This window comes from Heterocephalus glaber, unplaced genomic scaffold (genome assembly GCF_053883595.1).
Source record: "Heterocephalus glaber isolate CG9 unplaced genomic scaffold, H.glaber_assembly_v1.0 deba00000594, whole genome shotgun sequence".
In the NCBI taxonomy this organism is placed as follows: Eukaryota; Metazoa; Chordata; class Mammalia; order Rodentia; family Bathyergidae; genus Heterocephalus; species Heterocephalus glaber.
In genome coordinates, this window is record NW_028258151.1 from 25,323 (window position 1) to 48,403 (window position 23,081).

General features: G+C 32.7%; 1 protein-coding gene across 1 annotated transcript in view; it reads left to right on the forward strand.

The window, feature by feature from the left end:
* LOC147829466 (regulating synaptic membrane exocytosis protein 1-like) overlaps positions 1–22,374 on the forward strand; it is a gene marked incomplete at its 5' end in the record, with an annotated part of 41,812 nt that extends 19,438 nt beyond the window's left edge. The window contains 2 exons of the mRNA XM_087205127.1: positions 2,406–2,572; positions 22,200–22,374. Coding sequence (XP_087061253.1) covers positions 2,406–2,572; positions 22,200–22,374 — 342 coding nt within the window. The remainder of the gene's footprint in view (positions 1–2,405; positions 2,573–22,199) is intronic.
* Between the last annotated feature and the right edge of the window lie 707 nt (positions 22,375–23,081).

Genomic DNA, 23,081 nt, shown 5'->3' on the forward strand with positions numbered 1-23,081 from the left:
TTCTGTAACCCAGAAAGAGCATGTAAGACTTGTGTGATGGCTTTTTTAGGTAGCTCCCAAGTGCTTATTATTTCTTGCTTTTAAAAACAGCAGTTCTATAAAAAGAGCCTTTCCACCCATCAATAACATTATTCTATGATCAGTGCGAATTCCTCCTGAGGATATCATGTTCCTCAAAATATAATTCTTTTCATTAAAATATTACATTGTTCAATAGGAAATTTAACGCATTATAATTTGATAAAAATTATTTAAAATTTAACTTGTTTCTGAAAAACAGTAAATGTAATGGTGATAAGCAAACATAAAAGTATTTCATTTCGTTCAAATAACCAAAGGAACTGTGATCTTGTGTGAGAATGATAAATTATCTCAATATAAAAAAGTTTACTATGACATCCTCATTTTGCCTCTTTGCTCTAATAGGAAAGATCTATATATAAGAAAGTTGAAGAAGAGATGTCTTATGGAAGAGGAAGATTTATTTAGTTGAAGAAATATTTCCATTTACATACATGTTTATGCTTTATTACTTAATATTTAGTTGCGGAATAAAGGAAACATTAGAAAACTAAATGCTGGAAAAATCTCCTATGTCTAGATAAATTCTTAGAGCATTAATCCTCTGTTATTTCCTGTTTTCTCATGAAAAAGATATCATTGGAACCCATTTGGAAACATTATGATTATTATATAGTCCATCTTGTTTGTCACAGTAATTTAAAAGCCTATAATCTAGGAATTGTGTTTGTACCCAGTTGTGTTTGAACCCAGCAAATGTTAAATTCAAGCTCTGCTACACATCTACTCTGTAAATTAGAAACAGTTCTGATTGAAAAGAATGATATCTGTCAGGATCATGGTATTAGATGTGATAGCATTTTCTGGTAAACCAAATTATCACATCACATTCAATAAGTTATCTTAAATCATTAATGTTAGAGCAAACGTGAAATTATGTAACTAAACATAATAGCATATGTGAGTTTCCTTTGCATTTTAACTTAGCATCTGACTTTCAATGATAAATACAACTAAGAAAAATTCTTTGGTAAATAACTATAGATATTTGATAAATTGTGAATTGTTTTCATTCCTGATATAAAATTCTTTGACCAATATGTACACATGAGGGGTGACAGTTTTAAACTAACATTTGAATGTTTTAGGACTAAACATCTTACATGAAGAATTATGAAGTAAACCAGTCTCTAGGGATATTTTAAAAATATTACAATTTTTAAACATAGAGCCAGGGTTTAACATGAGTTTATGTAGTATATGTTAGCAACATCAGATTCATTAAAACTCCTCTGATATTGAACTACAGAGGATAAATCACTTTTTCTAAAAGTTTAATGAACATTTGATATTTTCAAACTTTATTGCTCATAAATTTAAAAATTGCTTGGTAGGAAACTTAAATGCCAAAATATTTCATTTTGTGTAAGAAGTTACAGTACCTTAACTCTCAGTACCTGAGATAAAACTACTAATGTAGTAGATATTTTAAAATTATATAACTATTATTTACATAACCTTACTGCTTATTATGAATGTAACACATATATACTACAGTAGTGTATAGGCTGTTTATTATGTGGTCCTTTGAAGTATGACTTGAAGTAGAAAGAAGAATAGATTCACTGGGTTCATTCTCTAGCACTGAAAAATGAAACGGTTTCCCTAGGGTTGAATTTTGTACCTTATGATTCCTAGAATCTTAGAAAGTGAGTGTTACAGGCAAATTTAAACACATTTAAATATAAGATATGCATATATTGAAATATTAATAGGAATTTTATATTTCACTTTTGATACTGAATTAATAGTTTAAATCTGAAAATGTCTAATAAGACCATAATAGAAAGCAAGATGAAGTTGTCTGTCTCAGTGGCTCCCCTTGGATTTAATATTTCTGTGTGGAGTTACCTTTTGAAGAAAATTAAGAGAATATGATGTCCTACAACACAGAAAATGTATAGGTAAATTGAATAGTTTTAGAAATAATGAGCAAGTACAGCTAGAAAGATGAAAGCAGTCTGTACCATAAATACAGAGTGACTAAAACAGGCAGTAGTGAAAGGGAAGAAATAAACTGATATACTAGAAAAAAATTAATACCATTTCAGATTTAAATCATGTCAAACAATTTGTGAAAGTTTTCACTTGATCATTTAAATTTTCATTCAGCCTTCATAAACCATCACTTATCATTGAAAGTACATAAAGTTTTTTATATTGCAAATCATGGTAATGTCTGTATGATTCTAGAATTCACACCCACTTTTATGAAGGTACATTTTGTCTAATGAGGGGTTTAGTAGTCCTTAACCTCACCAGCTTTCTCTTTCTTTTCCATGATGTGATGGTGGAGCTCACCCTTTCTTGTTTTTGATCTTTAGTATAACATACATAAAGATCAGTACAGAAGCTGTGATAACGTCTCTGCCAAATCATCAGATAGCGATGTCAGTGATGTGTCTGCCATTTCCCGAACCAGCAGTGCCTCTCGCCTCAGCAGCACAAGCTTTCTGTCTGAGCAGTCTGAGCTCCCCAGGGGTAGAATCAGGTGAGTTGGCAATGCTGTTTGTATTTACTGGGTCTTTATCCTCGGTATGCCATGCAACCAGCTTCTGCAGTGTTCTTTCTAGAATACAGTTTAGGTCAAGTACCAGAAACATCTCATTAAAATAAGTGGGTGGGTCAAGCATTTACCAAGTACTGTGTGGTATCACTAACTAAATATTTTGGTACTGTCTGCTTCCAGGCACAGCTTAGTACTACAATCCTGACTGCTGTGTCACATTTGCAAGTTTCATCTAATACGTTGAAATCCACAGAGCACCCTTTAGTCCAGTGTCAGAAAACCTTTTCTGTAAAAGGCTACATAGTAAATGTTTCATTCTTTGTAGCAGAGTATTCATGACATTTACTCAACAATATCATTGTAGTGTTAAAGCCATGCAAATAAATGAGCAGGTTGGTCTGTCTCTGTCTGTCTGTCTATCTGTTCTGAAACAATATTGGGCTACATTTTCCCCAGAGGCTGTAGTTTGTCTACCTTTTCTTCTATCTCGTCATAATGGTCAGTCTATTTTCAGGACAGAGTATAATGCATATGGTAACAAAATATATATTCCCTAGGTTATATTTTGTGAGTTGTAAGACATTTGTATGGCCTTTACTAAGTTGCCAGTAGTGCCCTTGTGTTCTTACAAGGCAGATACTCTGATGAAAGGGAAAAGACCTTAAATATGCCGTCTACAGTAAAGCACTCATTGTTGACAAAGCGCATTTTGTATATGTTCTTAACTAGTTGACAGAAGTCGGTTTCATGGAGGGAATGTTGGGGTTGATAAGTACCAATAATTGTGTTAAAAATAGAAAGAAATATCTTTCCGATACTGAGAAAATCTTGTTATTTCACATTTTGATATACAATGCAATGCATTCTGAATATTCCTTCTTCTGAGGTTTCTCTACACCTGACGTCTTTTCTTTTGAAGAAAATTGAAAACAATCATGTTACTGTTAGTTAACAGTTTCATAGTCTGTTAATCCACATGAGCAATTTCAACTGCTTGTGTTTGAAAAAGAGAAGAAAGAACAGGGAAACTTGAGGCAGCTGAACAAAAAGGGACTATGATTTTATACAAAGTGTATGGAAGGAAACTACATGTTAGTGTAACCATTTTGTGAGGGAAATGCCAATTAACAAATCAACACCAACACCAAGTGTAGCTATGTCTTGATAAAAAGCAAAAAATAAAGATCTTGCTTCTTGATTTACAAACTGTTTCTTATTTGGTAAAGGTGCTGAGGAGAGTGCTAGACCCAAAAGACACAATGAGTTTATTTTGTTTAAGTGGATTATGTAAATTTGGGCACTAAAGCTAATAGTTAAATGAGTTTGCCTTAAGCTAATATGAGAGCTACTTTTCTTGTAATCTCATACTTTATGTCCATGGTTGTGCTTATGTGGTACACATTTGATCTTAGAAAAATGAGGGAGGGTAGAGAAAATAGAAGATACAGTCAGGGGAAAGTCTTCTGACACTCAGAGGCTAGTTACTTTTCACACACACATTCTCCCTACATATCCCCATAGCACACAAGCATGCCTGTGTGTGCACACAAACAGGAACCATAGAGCTGGTTTACTTCCATCATCAACCCTGGGGTAAAAGCCTGGGAGTAGATGGTGGAATGGGGAGAACACCAGAACAAAATGTTGTAAAAAAATCAAGATACCTGTAATCTCCCTTGCTATCAAAGCTAACACTGCTATAGATGGTTATTCTTAATATAATACTGTTCATTTCTTTATTTTGGTAACTAACATCATCATAGATTTTATAAGTTTGCCATTAAAAAATCAGCAGTTAATCAGTTTTGATAATAGAATATTTTTCTATATCATGAAATAGTAGCAAACTTTTGAGTTCCTTTCCTGCATAAGGGCTTTACTATTTCCTAAAGCTACCTCAAAGTATAATATATCTGCCATATCATATAATCTAAATTATGATGCACTTAATGGTTTAAAAGCTATAGTTGTATTCCAGTTCCTTAAATGTCTTCTGTCAAACTGTTGCATGACATAACATGCTTTATTGTGCATTTCTTCGGATGATTTTTATTTTGGGAATCAATAAAAAGATTTAGCATTCCCTAAAGCCAGTGACCAATGTCCCGGAAGTCAGCTCAGTACCCAGTGTTCTCAGGAGGAAACTATCTGACACGATCTTATCCTTATTATTTACACCATTGTGTGTGGTCACATCAAATACCAGTGCTTTCCAAACACTGCTTAGTACAGTGACTACAGTGAGTCACCCTGCACATTATTGTTTTAAAGGGTTAATGTTTGGAAAAATGATTATACCACAAGTATCTCATTGACTCAGGGCTATGCTAGCAATGCTAGGGCAGTTGTGTGAGTTGAAAAAGAGCCTTCTGTCCTCCATGCACCCATCCGTGGAAGTCTGCCCAGTTTGAAGAGACCTAACTGTTTTTCCTGCTAACTTGATGGACTAGTTTGTTTAAGATGGTGTACGACATATTTCACGTTTTCAGTTTAAATTTACAGGAAATCTGTAGTTGGAAAAGAAAATAACAATATCATTTGTATTAGAATAAAATAATTTCTTCAGGTAAAATGAATTAGAAGTTATTCTTACAAATTTTAAAGTGGATTAAAAATGATTCACAGACAAAATAAGCATTATTTCAAGACAATAAGGATCAATGAAGATTGGAGTTTCTTGATTTTTCCAATTTGTTCTACAGGTACCCTTCCATTTAAATGTAGTATTGGCTTAAATATTCTTTAAAGAATGTTTTTGGATCTAGATACAAAATAGCCACAGTATGTATTAATATCTATGACATTGCTGACAATAAAAATACACATGGAAGAAAAAACAAATAATTATATTATGTTTCTAAATTATCTTTTTAAATTTTTGTATATTCTATAGAACATATTCATCCCAAAAGGAGCTAAATTTTCTTGAAATAGCTCTGAATTTTTTTCAGTCATATATCTCTTTCGTTCAACTCAGACAAATTTTATACAAAATAAATCTTTAAAGGCAAATGTGAGCATAATCAAAATTACTCAGACATCATATAATTTTAGAACCTTTTAAAACCAGTAATTTTCCAATAGCATTAAATTTATGAGTTATATTTTCTTGGCTTTACCAAAGTTGATTTTCTATACATTGATGGATATTTTAGCAGACAAACTCAAAGAGCGAATTTAATGCAAACAAGTTTTAGTCTCTTTTATTATTGCTTTCTTAATGATTATTATCAATTATCTTTTGTGTGTGTATGTGGTGCTGAGGATCAAACCCAGGGCCTCATGTATGAGGCAAGGCAAGCACAGTGCCCCTGACTTGGACCTCAGGCCCAGTTATCATTATTTTCTACATTCTTAATTTTAGAGATGTAAAAGTATTGGATAGAGGAGTTATCTTCCATAGGTAAATAGTTACTCTGACATTTGCTGTCAGTAGACATAATAGTCAGTAGGCATATACATAAGGAAATGGTCATAGTCAGTAGGCATATACAGAAGGAAATGTTCTTTTATACATTTGGAGTATTTTAAAACAGTATAGCTTAAAATTTTTAATATTTCAAATTTTAGTAGAGAGTAAATACGAAAGTTAGTATCTTTTGCAAAATATTAGTTATGTTTGAAAAATATTACAAAAATAATTTCATATGTCCCTTATTTCACAGTAGTTCAGTAAGGAAATACAAAATAACACTTAAATATTATCTTTGGACTTTTGTAATTGCATTTGAACTTAGCTGCAGAGTCACTTGCTATTTTAATGTACTGAATAAATAAAACTTGTATATGCTTCGTTATTTTAATTACTGGCATCAAATGTGTTCAAAGTGAGCAAGAAAGATTTTATTTATCGATTTAATTTAATTTTATCTATACAGACTTAATTTTTCATGCTTGCCTATTGTACTATGGAACTATGGAACCAGTACTATGTACTATGGAACTAGTACTAATAGTACTATGGATAGTACTATTTGTACTATTGTACAAAGTTTGCTAAGATCTATTAAAGTACTAAAAAGGAAAAGGGGAAAATATGGAAATTAGATTACAAGGAGAGGATGAGTCTGAACACAAAGATACAGAGAAAAATATGTTTTAGTTATGTTCTAGTGTTTCCATTCATAACATCATCTTAGTTTTACTAGTTCAGGATTAATGAGCTATTCCCACTATTGTTACCTATGATTAGATTAAAGCTATAAAGAAATGGAAAGGATAGCCCATATGCTCTTTACAAATATTCTAGCTTTATGCTAAATATATAATATATTACCCTACCATATGTCTGAATCAACTATTACACTACATATCTAAAATTATTATACCATCCAATACAACAAAAATACATCTTGAGCTACAAATACAAGTGACACAACCGTCTTGATTATAGCCAGATGCAGAACCTTGGGAACAGGAGAGGAGCTTTTCCTAGTCAGGTTCTTTCTTCCAAACCATTGTAGACTACTACACAGTGAAGCCGAGCTGGAACACTTTGAAACAGGTCCCTCATCTTCATTTTTACCTTTCTACGAGGCCAGGTTATTGTAGATTTAACTAATATATGTTTAGTTAGATTCTGAGAAGTTTCATGACTTACTGTATAATAGACAATGGCAATAGTCAGTTACAATAAATAAGGTTTTCAAAATTTAAAACAAACCAAGAGTATCTTATCAAGGTGGATTAATTTGTGGAAATAATTAGATTTTAGTGACTTATACTTTGGGGGAGAAAATAAGTAAAAATTGTTCATGGAATTTAAAAAATATATTGCACCATTCCATTGTTTGTAGAAAAATCCATTCCTATGGTTTTATTTCATTTGTTTCAATTGAGTTTGATTACTGTGTAAAAATTTGAGGTTCTTTGAAACTTGGTAGCTAATACATCATTGAATGTCTTTAATATAGCTGATCCATATGATGATTTTAACACATCAGAGATGAAAGAGTAAAATAGGTGGCCCCTGAGGAAGTTTTCAGGTGTTGGAAAAGTGTATTTATGTATTTCCACATTGAAGAACTGACTGCTGACTCTAAACTAGCAGTGTTATAACCATTAGTAACTCATTATTTAGTGATCCCCAGGCCTGAACTTGGGTTATCAACATTAAATATTCATCCACTGGGTAGATACTCACATTTCTGCAACTGTTCACCCTTTAGAATGGTTAGAATACCCTTTCGTCATGAATCAATGCTTCCCAAACTTGACCTGTTTCATGTGTTACTTTCCATAGTTTTTACTGTAACCTGTGTAATACCTATATTATTATATTTCACTTACAGTTAAAATATTGTGGTTCATTAATTATATAAGTATTTTATATAAACCAGATAGTCTAATAGGTGATTTACATCCAAATAATCATTATTGCTAAACAGTATTATATAATTGTTAATAACCTTATTTTACAAATGAAGCTAAAAGTGAAGTAATCTGTTGAGATTACATGGCCAGTAAATAGGACGGCCAGAATGAAGAGCCTGCTTGCTTAGCTCGAAAGCACTTTCCTCTATTTAACCTTAACATTTTTTGTAATTTATAATATATTATTTAAAATGCACATAAAGTATAAATAATAATCAATACTCGTGCACCTACCACCAACCCTGAAAGTCAAATATTACCATTATAGCTGAATCCCTGTGACTTCCCTGTCCAGTCCCCGTCTCCATATGCTAGGCACAATTTCCCTATTCATCTGGTGTCAGCTGTGTTCTGTGTTAATTTTTTACAAATCCAAAGTCTGTTTCTTTCCTGCCTTTCATGTGTCTAGGGTGTATTTCTGTACCAACACCACATTATCACAATTAGCATTGCTTAGTGATATAACTTATAGTAAATGCCATAGTAGGGTAAGTCACCTCATTTCTTTTTCTTTCTTTTTTTTTTTTTTGCATTTCAATAATTTTATTGAAAGGTGTATCTCTTAGTACCAAACATAATGGTAGTTGTTTGGTTACCTCTGCCAACTCAAAATTATTGCTGATGTTTTCAAAATACTGAAATATATCAGCCTTATCAGATAAGTTATCCACAAAACATGTTTTACAGAAGTTAAAGGTAGAATATTCTGTGGTTTTTAATTTATTTTTCAGTGCTTATTTATCCATAACATGATGTCAAAATTGATTACATCCATTCTGGATAGACTCAGGCTTCAGGCTGCACTAACTGTTTACAACACTAACAGTGTGTGTACATCTCCCTACATTGATTGGCTCACATGGAGAATTCCGAACACTGCCTCAGCAATCTCATAATTATGGCGGTGCCTCCTTATTTTTCTTAAGATACATTATGGAAATGTGTGAAAGTATATTCTATTCCTTTAAAAAAAGTGGAAGTAATGGCAGTTTTATAGAAACAGTCCATAGTAAAACCTGGAGTTCCTTATCTAGCCAGAACTTAGGGTACAGCAAATTTTCAGAGTGATAATTGATTTTGAGTTACTATGTAATATAATAGAACATATTTTTTTAAATGGAACTAGATAGACTCCTTTTTCAGTGGCCTCATGACTGTTTCAGTCTTTTGTGCTTACATGTTAATTATAGAATAAATACATTGAGGCTGGGGATTTAGCTCAGTGGTCTCGCCGCCTGCTGCGCAAGCGCAAGGACCCGAGTTCGATCCCTGGTACCAAAAAAATCCCCCAAAACAAAGAATAAATACATTAAGTTTTGTGAAATAAATTCTTGGTGTGAACTATAATGAACATAAAAATAGATTTGAGGTAGATTGGAATCTTTAGAAAGTTGAGTCTTCTATTGTATGTATTTTTTCATTCCTTTTTATCTTCTGTAATATCTCTCATTGGAGTTTAAAATGTTCTCTAAAAAGTTTTTATATGCATAGTTGTTGTTATAGACAACATAAATTTTTGATACTGCCATGAATATACATTTTTAATCATATTATACTTTTATAGAAATGAAATTAATTTTTCCTGTATTTTCCAATATTATTGGTCTAATTTTTCTTGAAATGCTGCTTTATCTTTTTCACATCAATTTTGTTTTGCAATGTGTTATTTTTGGGTAATTTTAATTATATATAAATTTCATCACATTTTATTTTTTAGTCACTATGTAGAAATAAGTCTAAATTTCCAAAAGTATGGAGTGTTTTTATATCTTTTTGATATTTAATTCTAACTTAACTGCCTAAATGATTTTGTGATCGGAGTGTATTTTGATTGGTACTAATTATTTGAAGTTTGTGAAGTTTAATTTTTGGGTTTTGGTCATTTTTGTAATTATGGTGTGCTTGAGAAGAATTTATATCTTTAAATGTTAAGCATATAGCTATGTATACTTTCAGTACACAATGCTTAATATACTGTTTCAAACGCCGGTTGATTTAGTAATCATTTGTCTAATGTGATTTGATATTTACTTAGAATGCTCAGTTAAAACCTTTTCAACTATGATAAAGATTTTTCAGCTTCTTTTTCATTTTATCACTTTTCTTTATACAAGATTTTTAAAAATATTCAAATTCATAATTCTTTTATCTTCCTGATGATTTAACTCTCTTATCATAAGGTAGTTAATCTCTTTATTCCTAATAATATTTTTGTTTTAAAGTGTATTTTGTCTTTTGTGAGCATAGAAGCATTTAAAACTGTTCAGTTTAATTGTATACATCTTTTTACATCAACCTGTGACCAAATATTTTAGTTTTGTCTCTTGTAAATAGCATATAGCTGGATTTAAACTTTTCTTCCTAGTTTATAGTTTTCATCATTTAATGATTTGACTTACAGATTTCCATTTTGTTTGATTTCTGGTGGATTTAGTATTGTTTTGCTTTTTTATTTGTTTCCTCAATTTTTATTTTTTATTATTTCTTCTTTCCTGATTAGTTTCTAATGGAATTATTTTTGTTTAATTTATTTCCTTCATTAGTCTCGATATTGTACAATTTAATGATTTTTACTGGCTACTTTAGGGGCTTATCTTATTATTTATCAACATTAATAATTACCTTTACTTCTGCATAGGGAGTAAAAAATGAATGTGATACATCTCAGTTCTACGGACATCCCTACACCATTTACATAGTTTTGTCATGTTTTAATCATAATTTGATTTCTTTATTGTTGCATGTTATTTTCTTTTGAATGCTTTATATTGAGCCACATATTTTCTAATTTCTCTGTCAGCCATTTTCCATATATCTTAGACCTTCATTCTGGGATCATCCTTCTTCCTGAGAAATGTTCATTGGAAATTCTCCTTAACTGAGTCTTTGGACTGAGACACATGCATGTCCTGCCTTACTTTAAGGATGCTGGCTCATAGAGAGTATTTTACTCTAAATCCTCCCCAGGCCTGGACCTAAGCCTCTGAATTTCTCATCTGCAAAACCTCTCCAGACATTTATGATCTGCTTACTGGTCTGACTGTTTTCAGTTCCCTTTTGGCCTTGTGGCTCAGGGGACAAGCCTTTCTTTTTTGTGTGTGAGCTCAACAGGCATTCATTGCAATTTTCCCATCAGTTTTTAGGCATTTGAGAATGAAAGAATTTTTCACAATATATCATCTTTCACATTGTCAAAAGTGTATGTTCATTCAAGGTTTTATTATTTTCCTGATTTTTAACAATTGCTTAAAAAGGATTTTTTTTTTTTTGGTACCGGGGTTTGAACTCAGGACCTTGCACTTGTAAGGCAGGCAGCAGAACCACTGAACTAAATCCCCAGCCCTTAAAAAGGATTTTTTAAAAGGAAATGAATAAATAAGAAAAAAAGTGAAAAAATAAGAAGAATCATGGCGCTCAAGGCTTTATCTTAAAGTAAGAGAGCAAATGGCAGGGCAGGGTGGAGAGTTTACATCTTGCACTAGAAGTGAGATCTATAGTGCTTGAGAAAATGGCAATCAGGAAGAAAGCAAGAGGGTGTGAAGAGAGCTGAGGACGGGGAAACTCCAATAAAATCCAGACAGTTTGAGTCATTAGGAGCAATGGAAGCTGGGACGGAGAGCTCATGTGTAGGGTAAAAATAGAGCTCAAACTAAGGAGGAGATTCTGGGACTCTTAAGGATGTTGGCATTGAAGAGGGCAGGATGCGGAGGCCAGGGATGAAGGGAGTTGTTGGTGACAACTGAATAAAAAGCATCTTGCAACCAGAATTCCCAGGACAGGACTCCATGCAGGCCACCACCCTTCCCCTGCACAGGGCTTTTGACTTAGATGCTCATCTTTGGTTCAGCCCACTGTAGGGTGGTTCTGTTGCTAACAATATAGATAGATAGATAGATAGATAGATAGATAGATAGATAGATAGATAGATTGGTTGTTGTTGTTGTTGTTGTTTTGGGTACCAGGGATTAAACTCAGGACATTGTGCTTGCAAGGCAGGCACGGTGCCACTGAGCTAAACCCCCAGTCCAGTTGCTAACCAATATTGAGAACATTAGCAAGTGTACAATTTCTGTAGACCTCGACTTACTTTTTCTGTTTAGTCATACATATGCCCATTCATTCCTAAGTCATTTATTGCATGCCTGCTATGTGCATAACTAAGTCCATAGCTGATACTGAGTATCTGGTGCAAGACACCACAGGCATGACCCCTAGCTCTACTGTTGTAATCAGATCTGAATGCATACATGGTAGTACTACTGGGCATATACTCACTTGAAAACTGAGAATTAATACCTGCCACTCATACCTCACAGGTATGTGTGAGAAAAAAGTGAAAAAAAATATACTTCAGAATTTTGGAAGTATAGCATTATGCTATATAAGTTAGTTATTGCAAATATAATAGAAAGTATGAGTTATTTTAAGCCTTAGAACTCATCCTTAGATGCTTTATTAACCAGATGACTACCCTGAACTATGGCACACCTTTCAGAATTTGGATTTTGATTACTAATATTTAACTTTTCCACTTAAATCTGACTTATGGTGAGCTGGATGCGTTTAAATGTTGGTTCTCACTCTTAAAGGGATTCAGTTTTATTGTCGTGGAGGATTTTAGAGTTTTTTCTCATGGAGTGTAGATGTTAAAATGAACTTTATCATCTCCAAGGCTTGCCTTAGAGCCAGATGAAAAAATAATATCTATGGCATTATTAAAAACCTACAATGGGGAAAAAATAAGAACCAAGATACATCGTGTAAAAGTACAAGATCCCGATGATGAATGTAACTGTATTGTATACCTAAAACGTACCAACAAACTTAATGAAAAAATCTACAAAACAAGAATAGCACTTAGATATCCAGATGGCAGGATTCCAACAACTTCAACTAAAGCAAACATACTATTTGCTTTATGTGTCAAAGTTCCGTGAAATGGCTTAGTTTTAGACAGTGGGATACTACTGCTTAACAAACACATCTTTCAAACCAAACTGTGGCACAACAAATTCTATTGCTTTAATTTCCAGGAGGGAAAAAGTAAAATATGAGATCTAGTTCTAATTCTGAAATTATTAACTATTTTGATTTCAGATAGTAGCATACTTTGGCTGAAGGATTGCAAAATATATAGTTGGTCTTCAGTATACTACACTAAGAGAGTCACTACAATTTCAGTGAAAAAACTAGCATACTGATCTTAGTTGTTCTGTTTTTATGCTGCATATTCTGTTACATATTTACTGTTTGAGGTAGATGAAATACTTGTTACTGCATTTTAGAATTTTAACTGTACATAGAAGGATATAGGTTATTTAGAGGAATATATTTTATTTCTAAGTTCATTACTTTAGCTCTTACACTTAACCTTTATTTTACTCTTGGCATCTGTTAAATTTGCAGACTATGATAAAATATTTAAAGAATTATCACTTTTATTGTTTTTTGTTCATTGATAAAATTATCATTGAGACCTATGTTTCTTTACACATTTGAACATGAATGCTTTGCTCCTCTTGCTATCTTTAAGCACAAGCATGGTAAACAAGTATGAATAAATTAATATTTGTTAAGTAAGTAAATATTATACACAAAGGATGGTTGATAAAAAATAGTCTTCAAGAGGACATATGTGTGAATTTCCTATAGTTAGTGGAAAAATTTTCTTAGTTAACTGAATTCCCTGAAGTAATTAGCTGTCTTGTTTGTTCCTTTATAAAGTAAAACACACATGCACACACACACACACACACACACACAAAAGCATTTGTATATCATCTTTAATGTTGTTTATTTATAATTCATTGATACAATTTTATGGCCCATTTATGATATGAGATTATGTTCTCATAGATTGGTTTTTACCAGGTACTATACAACAGCTTTCCCTCTCTCCCTCTCTCCCTCTCTCTCTCTCTCTCTCTCTCTCTCTCTGTCCCTTCATTTATAATAGATTGGAAATACTTGGGAATATTTATTTTTGAATAGCTCCTTATACTTTTTAAGACTACAAACAGATATCTCTAAAATAGAATTTCTTACAACAAATATAAAACAATATTAGCTTGTTTAGTATTTGAACAAAATGATTATATTTTTCTGTACCGAGTTTCTATATCAAAAAACTGGAATCCACCTTAATCTTTAATTATTCTCTGTCCTCTTTTAATTCAGTGTTTTGCAATCTTTGAAAAAAATTATCAGCCCCCTAAGGAAACTGTAGATGTTCTTTTCCTAATTACAGTTCCCACATGAAATTTTAATGCCATCAATTCACTGTATCTACTTCTATAACCTTTGGAAGACCACTAATCTTACATTTTCTAAGTTTTTTCCCTCTTCTTCCCCCATCAAGATACACCAGTCATCTTTTGAGAGTAATATCACTCCCACTGGGAATATAAGTTCCAGTGAGTCATCAAGTCCTACTGATTTTACCTCATAAAAAGACTTCATGACCACAGAATTAAGATTATAAATAACCAAAAAAAAAGATTATAAATAACCGACATTTTTCTATTTTTATAAGAAAATACTAAAAACTTCATCTAATATGAAGCTGGAGATAACCACATCCCTAAATTATAAAATATAGAAAAATAACTTTCAAGTTTAATAAAGCCTAGACCAAAATGAATGAAAATTCTATGAGTAAATAGGTGCTGACTTTAAACAAATACTGGGTGGACTGTAGAGTTCTCTAAAATGCCACAGCCTTGCAGAGCCAATCAGAAATGCCTAGCAGGAATCTGTGAGATGCAGGAAAGTTTTAGCCCTGGAACTCTCTGTAAATTGGTATGTCACATCTCAGAGTATCAGCTGACACGGACTCCAGAAGAAACACACAAGCAAGCCTGTGCTTGTGTGGCCAAAGCAAGACACTCAGCGGACTGTATGTAGTGTTATCAGTGCAGCAAGAGCTGTTCAGCATAGTTTACAAGGAGACGAATTGCTAAGGCACAGTTACAGCGTGTGTCTTCTGTCTTCATTGCTCTCCATACTCAGGTAGTTGGCAACATAGCTGGTCTGATAATTTTACACCTTTTCAAAGGAAAATATTTCATAGTTCTGGACATGACAGTATAGTTTGCATCAGATTGACATTTCCAAATATAAAACTGCAAAAGCCAAACAAGAACAGTAAACAAACAAATAAAGAAAAGCTGTTTGAAGGCATTTGAGAGTAACAAAACAGGCAGAAATTTGAAGAGCTTCAGTGTTAAAAAGAATGAAAAATACAAAGTAAGTGCCAAATTTATCCCAGTTTCCTCTGAAGATACTTTCCATTTTGGTATCAAGGGAAACAGCTGCAGCAGAAGGCAGTGGTCCTACTAAGCTGAAAATATGCACGTCTCACATCTAGCATCTCACAGAGAGGAATTGTGAGTGAAGTTTCAAAATTTGCTACAGATTCCACTAAACAAATGAATTATTCATCCACAGGAAAAATTCCAAGAAATCAAACATGCCACAGCTAGGAGGCTAAGAGGGATGCACAGATACTGGCACCTGCTGGGTGCTAGGAAGACGTAGATTAGACTCCAAGTTCTGCATTGTTGGAGGGAACTGATAAAAGCCTTTGGTTTCCTGTACAAATCTCAAAAGGGTCAAACTGTGGGAATTAACACTGACATTTTTCTAGAGTTTTAAACTGAACTCTGCACAGAGGGAAGAAGAAATCCATCTGTCAACTCCCCAGAATTATCCTTTTTGAGGAAAATATCATCCAGACCGTATGCAGGTGTTACATACAAGGTTTGACAAACAAGGATTTTGTATTGTACTTGAAAAAGAAGGAAAGCTACTGACTAAAAAGTAACAAAAGAGTTATCAAGTATCGACTCCACGATTAATATGTTCAAGAAACCAACAGGGTGGATGTGTTCAGCAGGCCTGGATTCCATTGAAGAAGTAAATGATAATTCTAAAACGAAAGAATATAGCCACAATTTAATAGTAAGTTTAATGGCAAATTTGAAGCAACAAACCAGAGGATTATGTAGCTGATCTGTAGAAAGTACGTGAACCAATGGATAGAGGAAAAAGAGAGAGAAGTTGGAGGACACAGAAAAAGATGTGGAACATGGTGAAAGGGTCCAAGCAGAGGAAATGTCACAGAAGCAATGCCTGAGTACTGAGATACTGGCTGGGAGTTTGTAAAAACTGATAAAAGCCATAAGATTACAATATCAAAAACTAAAAAACCCTATAATATGTGAAGGTGAAAATAATCTAGTGACATCATAATGAAAGTACCAAAAGCAAAAGAAAAAATTTTCTTAATAGATACTCAGGGATGAAAAAGAGATATATATTATCCTCAGCACAGTAAGGATAAGACTCAGCCGAAACTTTATGAGATATTATGAAACTGAAAAATTAGTTCAATGATTAATAGAATGCTGGAAGCAAAAAAGAAAAAAGTTCCAATCAAAATTTGTTTGCATCATGATTACCCAACAAAAACATATTTCAGACAACGAATGGATGGATGGATGGATCTCTCTGAAAGGATACACCCACAGCAGACCTACACTACAAAAAATGCCAAGAAAGTTCTTCATGTAAAAGAAAATGGCTACTGCTGGAGCATAGAGACCACTCACAGAATTTCTCTTCAGCAGTATTCAGAAGGTCCTAGCCAATACTGAGCCTGCACTATTCCAGTAAAGCAAGAAGAAATGAATAAACACAAGCTGTAAGGATTAGAAATGAGTTAAAAATGTCATTTTAACAATTTATGTGATTATTAATATATAAAAAACCCCAAACAATCTAAAGAACAGCTATCATGACTAATAAATGAGTTTAGCAAAGTCATTGACTGCAAGGTTATTATTAAAAGGAACATAGTTTTATGTACCAGCAATAAACCTTAGGAAATAAAGTTTATGAAATGCAATCATATTATATAATCAGAAATATGAACAACCTGTAAATTTGAGACCTAGAAACAAACTAACAAAATGTGTATAAGACCAAAGCACTGAAGACTTCCCTCATGTCTTTGCTGAAAGCACCCTGTACCTTTTTAAAGGCCTGTACCTTTTAATTCTGTTCCCAGATTTTGTGCCAGCCACCTCATACTGGTTAATGGCACAAAATGTGGCAACTACAATACAGATTTGATTGTCTTATATTATCCATCACTTACATATCTCTAGGTAATATAAAAAGTCTTTTTAGTTTATGTTAGGGAAAATGAGCTTAGGATGTTTCAATTTTCTTTTTATCCATCTTTAAAAATTTTTCTTTTACATCTACTTCTCAATTTATTTCCATAACAGAATTGATTATAAAATGCCCAATACTTGTTTATATTTTAACATCTCTGAAATCAGTATATATTTTACCATTGATGGCAAGTCAAAGTTTAATTAGCAGTATTTTTTCTTTTTAACAATTATGTAGAATAATCATGCATCTTAATAATGATGGCATCTTCAATTTGATTGTGTATAGATTTTCAATTAACTTTGCTGTTCTATGGCTAATAATATCATACCAAATCACATATATAATTTACATTGTGGGCTAAACATTATTACCACCAGCTTCATTTCCTGTACTCATCAGTATGATCAGTATGAGGTCTCTAAAATTCTGCTAAGTTCAGGGTAGACCCTCTTCTCTATCTATCGTTCTAATATCATGTAAGCCATAGAAGAAATACTAGACCATATGCAGGCTGTGTGTTTATTCTACATATAAAGTACACACTAACCAATTTAAGTACTGTTGATATCAGAGAGTTTTTTCAAAATTATAGTTCAAAGTAGTTATATTATTTTCCGTAATTTATTGGGACAAGTTTTAGCTTATCTATTTAATAAAACCAATATAGACATTAGGAAGGGATTTCAGATTAAATAGTCTGCCCATGAGAAAACTATCCTTACTCTTAACAAATAAAACAAAATGATGTGCTTATACTGTATAATATGCCACCTTAATAAAATGTAGGAAAAGACATAAAACTTTTGAAAATTGAGATGTAATTCACATGCAATAAAATGCACTGTTAAAGTTTACAGTTCAGTGTTTTTTTAGTGCAGTCACAGTGTTGAGAAGCCATCTAATTCTATAACTTTCCTAATCATACCCCAAGACCTGTGCCTATTGGCAGACGTCCCAATTCCCTCTCTTCTAGCTCCAGGCACTGGCTTATATTCAGTCTTTAGGAATTTCACTTTTAGTTATTTCATTGAGATGGAATTGGACCATAGGTGGACTTTCATTTCTGGGTTCTTTCATGTAGTATCCTTTCAGTTTCATACATATTGTGGCATCAATCAATACTTCTTTCATTTTATAGTTAGTAATATTCCGTTTTGTGGGTATACCGTATTTTACTTTTACATTCATCAATTGATTGGTCATTTGGGTTGTTCCTACTTTTTGACTGTTAAGAATAATGCTGATATGAACATTCATATGTGTATTTGTGTGTATATATATTTTCAAATTTCTTGAATATATATTTAGCTATGAAATTGTTGAGTCCCATGCCAACTTTGTCTTTAACTTTTGAATGAAATTCTTGGATCATAATTTTATGATAATTTTATGTTTTACTGTATTTCCATTTAATTAAACTGCCAAACTATTTTCCAAAGCACTGGGTATCATTTCATATTTCCACCAGAAATGTTGAGGGTTCTAATCTCTCCAAATCTTCATCAGCATTTGTTACTACTTCGTTTCTTTTTTATTATTATTATAGATGTTATAGTGCATGTGAAGGAAAATCGTACTGCAGTTTTCATGAAGCTGTTCAGCCAAAATTATCAGATTACTTTGATATCTCCACTCTGTAGATTTAGATCTTTATACAAAAATTCATCCATATTAGAAACTTCTTAAGAATAGATTTTTCATAAAAGCTTATACATTTAAAAATTTAGAAAAAAATCAGTTTATTCACTGGAAATTCTTTAGTCCCTTAGGTTAGAATCATCAAGGTACTTGTTTGTCAGTGCAGATCAATCAGAACAGGAGTTCTGTTAAATGTAAGGTAATTTGAAATCTGATAGCATCTCTAGAGTACACACAAAGCAACAAATTTTTTAATCACCAGTTGAAAATTATCACTAGTGAGGAGAACTAAAGCTTCAGTTTTATCACTCAGCCATAGGATCAAAATTAATAAACCTAACCCTAAACTTTGTGGGATTGTTCTTTTCATTTTCCATTGTGCCCAAAGTATTTTCTTGAGTGATGTGAGCTTTGAGTAGTATGCAAACAGACATACAACAAGCCTAACAAACCAGATTTCCTGTCATCTGCTAGCCAATTTTTAACATATCCTTGATGTCTGCCATCCAACAGACATTCATCTGTAGATAGATTCCCTGTTGTTGCTGCCACTAGTTAAGAATATGTTATTAGTCACAAGTGGAGCAAAATCGGAGCCAGACTTTCCAAGAACCAGAACTAGAAGCAAACAGAAACAAAACACATTGAACACCAGAGTTAGAAAAAAAGAAACATAAGTATTAAATCTAGAAGCCAAGAAAAAGCATCTCTGGGCTGGAGAGTCCCAAAGTGCCCTTCTTGCACAACACAGCTTAGTTAGCTCAAGTTCATTTGGGCATCTTTAGCAGGACTATTAAATACTGTCAAATATAATGTTTGTGATTATCAGGAACAAATATATGGCAAACACTGCAGTTTTAATTGACTCATTAAAGAGAAAGCCAGCAAAATGACAACCTAATTCTAAGGATGATTGAAAAAGGATAGATAGATAGATAGATAGATAAGGCACTCATATAATTATTCACACATATGCACACATGGTTATTGGGGGGAAAAAAAGAATCCTGAAGTTTTGAAGATAAATTCCAACCTGGGTAATATGTTCTAGGTCAATAAAGCCACTACCTGTTGGGTTTTCCTCTCTACTGAATTGGTTGCTTTGAATAAAAAGCAGCTTTAGTAAGTTGTGCAGAAAAACCTGACTCATTAATTCAGAAGGGAAGAAGACAGGGTATATCTATATCTGTGTGTGTGTGTGTATATATATATATATATATATATATATATATATATATATATATGAAGACAGGATATATATATATTTCCTTAAGGGATATATATAGATATATAGATTAGATATGAATATAGCTTTAGAGGTATGAAGGAAATTTTTAAGCAAAAAGTTAATAGTTTGGGGAAGAGGGAGGATCAAAGAAGAAAGATAGGGTTCTTTGAATTTTAAAGGTGGGTTTTATCATAGGCTGTTTTCAAACAGATCACTTTATTCATTTTCTACTTACAAGTCAAGTCATTCAGCAGTGATAAAGATGCTGTAACAAATTTAGTAATGCATCAGGTTCGTGCTGATATGTAATATCATAATGTTAATATTACTTACAAAATAGAAAATAAAGGACTGGGAGTCAAAAGGCTAAGTAAGAAAAGGACAAGTAGAATGTATATTTGTGCTAAAATCATGACCTTGGATTAACTAGGTTAATCTGGCTGATGAGACTCCTAGATAGACAGGAGATTTGAAAATACCTTAAGAGCTTCTCATTAAACATAATAGTAATGGGCCAGGGATTTAGCTCAGTGGTTCCGGCCCCTGCCTCGCAAGCACAAAGACCCGAGTTCGATCTCTGGTACCAAAAGACAACAACAAAACAAAACAAAACAAAAACCATAATAGTATTCTAAATAATTATCTAGGAAACTAGACACTTCATAAGTGAAAATGACTTTAAGCATATAAACAAATATTTCATCTGGGGGAATCATGTCTCAAAATTTATTCACCTTGCATTGCTGCATGTAAATAACCATGGAAAACATTTAAATCTTTTCAGCTCATTGTAAATATATTTTCATTATATAAAGATGATAAAACACATTTCTGATACTTTTAAACTTCATAACCTAAGGAACATTGATTCATATTTCCCAATAATGTGTTTTTTTGTGAAATAACTTTTAAATGCAAATTCAGATCTATAATAGAATTCCAGTTTAATGGAAGTAACAAGGAGAATGAAGGTACATGTTAATTAGTGCACACATTACTATAAAAGGGAAGAGCAATCAGAAAGAGGTTTTTGATAATCATTGTGGGATCTGTGCTGAAAAAGATTGATGAAAGATAAAAGAGCACTGATTTCTAAGTTGCAAGTGTTTGATTTTGGATGCATTGGAACTGTAAAACTGACCAAATCTTGACATCTCTGGATATCCTGCATCAGATTTCTGCAGGCAAATTACTATAAAAAGCAGGCAGTATGATTAGACCTAAGGAGGATGGATAAGGAGATGTAGAGAATGATAATGATCAGGAGATTTAGATAATGCATTGAAATAAATTACTGAGGACACAGAAGAAATTACAACATTTTTCAAAAAGGAAAGTTTATTAAAGTTGGGAATATAAACCCCACAAAAATCAGTTTTGGGCTGATCATATGTGATATTCTCATTAATGTTTTGAAAAGGGGCCTATATAAAGTGTATAACAAAATAATCAGATAAGTAAATGACTCAAAATGTTGGGTTGATAAGAAGCTTATTAGAATAAAACAAAAATCTTATTGGGATTTTGAGGTAGACCACTTGAAGAAATTCAACTAAGAACTAAAACTTCTAAATCATTCCTATCAAATGAAAGTGCCACTTTTCAATTCGTAATCCATGAAAAATTATAAAAATTAGTCTTATCTCTTTTCCGTGGCTATTAAAAGCTCCCAATCTTGCCCTCCTGTCTTTTTGAACTTACCTGTTACTACTTTCCCTGATGACTGGAGCATTCATCATACATGTGCCCACAAACCCCAGTACTTTCTGTAATACTAAGATATATTCTGACTTACATATTGTCATCATCACTGTTAAAAGGTTCTATATTTGTATGTGTAAAAGGTCATGTAAGTTAGTTTTTGCAAATATTTTGAGCAAACAAAACATTAAGAAGGCCTTTGGGTAACATTTACCACATATGAATAGCATTGGTTGTGCTTTTTTACTATATTTTTATAAATCTAGAGAATACTCTGTTGAAATGTCAGTTTTAAAAGACATTCCTTGTAAATAACTATGGGAGTGGTGATGTGATCTTTAAGTACTTGTAGCTGTATGACTACTTTTTGTCTGGCTTTTCCTCTTCAAAAATGTGCTGGATTATTTCAAAAATAAATTAGATTTAGTGTTTCAGTTGTGCTGACCTGTGATTTATGGTTTGCATATAAGTTTTACTTTGTAAATATAGTTCATTTACCCCTAAAATGCAAGGCAGACGGATGGGTAAGTTCATGAGAAGAGCCATCATGAAGAGCAGCAGCATGAGTGGAGAGTATACACGCTGGAGCACAAATGACGGCAGCCAGTCTGACACTGCTGAGGGTACCGTTGGAGCAGGTGGAAAGAACGGAGATCCAGCCTGAGTGCCAAAGTGTGGCCACGTGTCTCGAAGAAGTAGAAGCACATCTCAGCTTAGCCAAACAGGTGAGTCGAGTGAATTTTACTTAAACATCTCAAGTTCTTGCTGGACAGACAAGAGTTGACCTTCCTGCTACAGCATGTGGTGGATCGTAGTTTATATTTCTTCCTTGCAAAGAAAAAGTTTATTTTTCTGTATCTCTGAAAAAAAATCTGTTAAATGTATGGTTTTTATTTCCTGTGTAGCTCTCCTGAAGAAAGTATTTATTAATCTGTAAAATGATTGTATATTTTCCTTCAAGTTAAGAAAAATTAAAGCCATGTTATAAATATAAATTAGGAAATGCAAAGAAGTATTAGAGGTCCAAATTGATCCATGTGCAAGAAAAGCAACAGGAATCTCCTTTTCAAAATGTTCCATAATTGATTTCCTATAATTTAGGGCCATATCTGTATTTTTTATAAGAAAGAAGGTCAGTTGTGTGCAACTTGAGAATAAGGTCGCAAAGTATTCTGTATGAATGTAATAAAACTGTATTTGTTTATGTTTCAATGCAAGCAAAAACCCCGGAGCAATTGTACTTTTAGAAAAATGGCCGATGAAATTCATGTGAAGAATAATGTTTTTAAAAGAAATCTGCGATTCACATATTTCCTACTGCTTATATATCTTAAAAGCTTTTATCTTGAAGGTATATACAAAAAAAGCAAA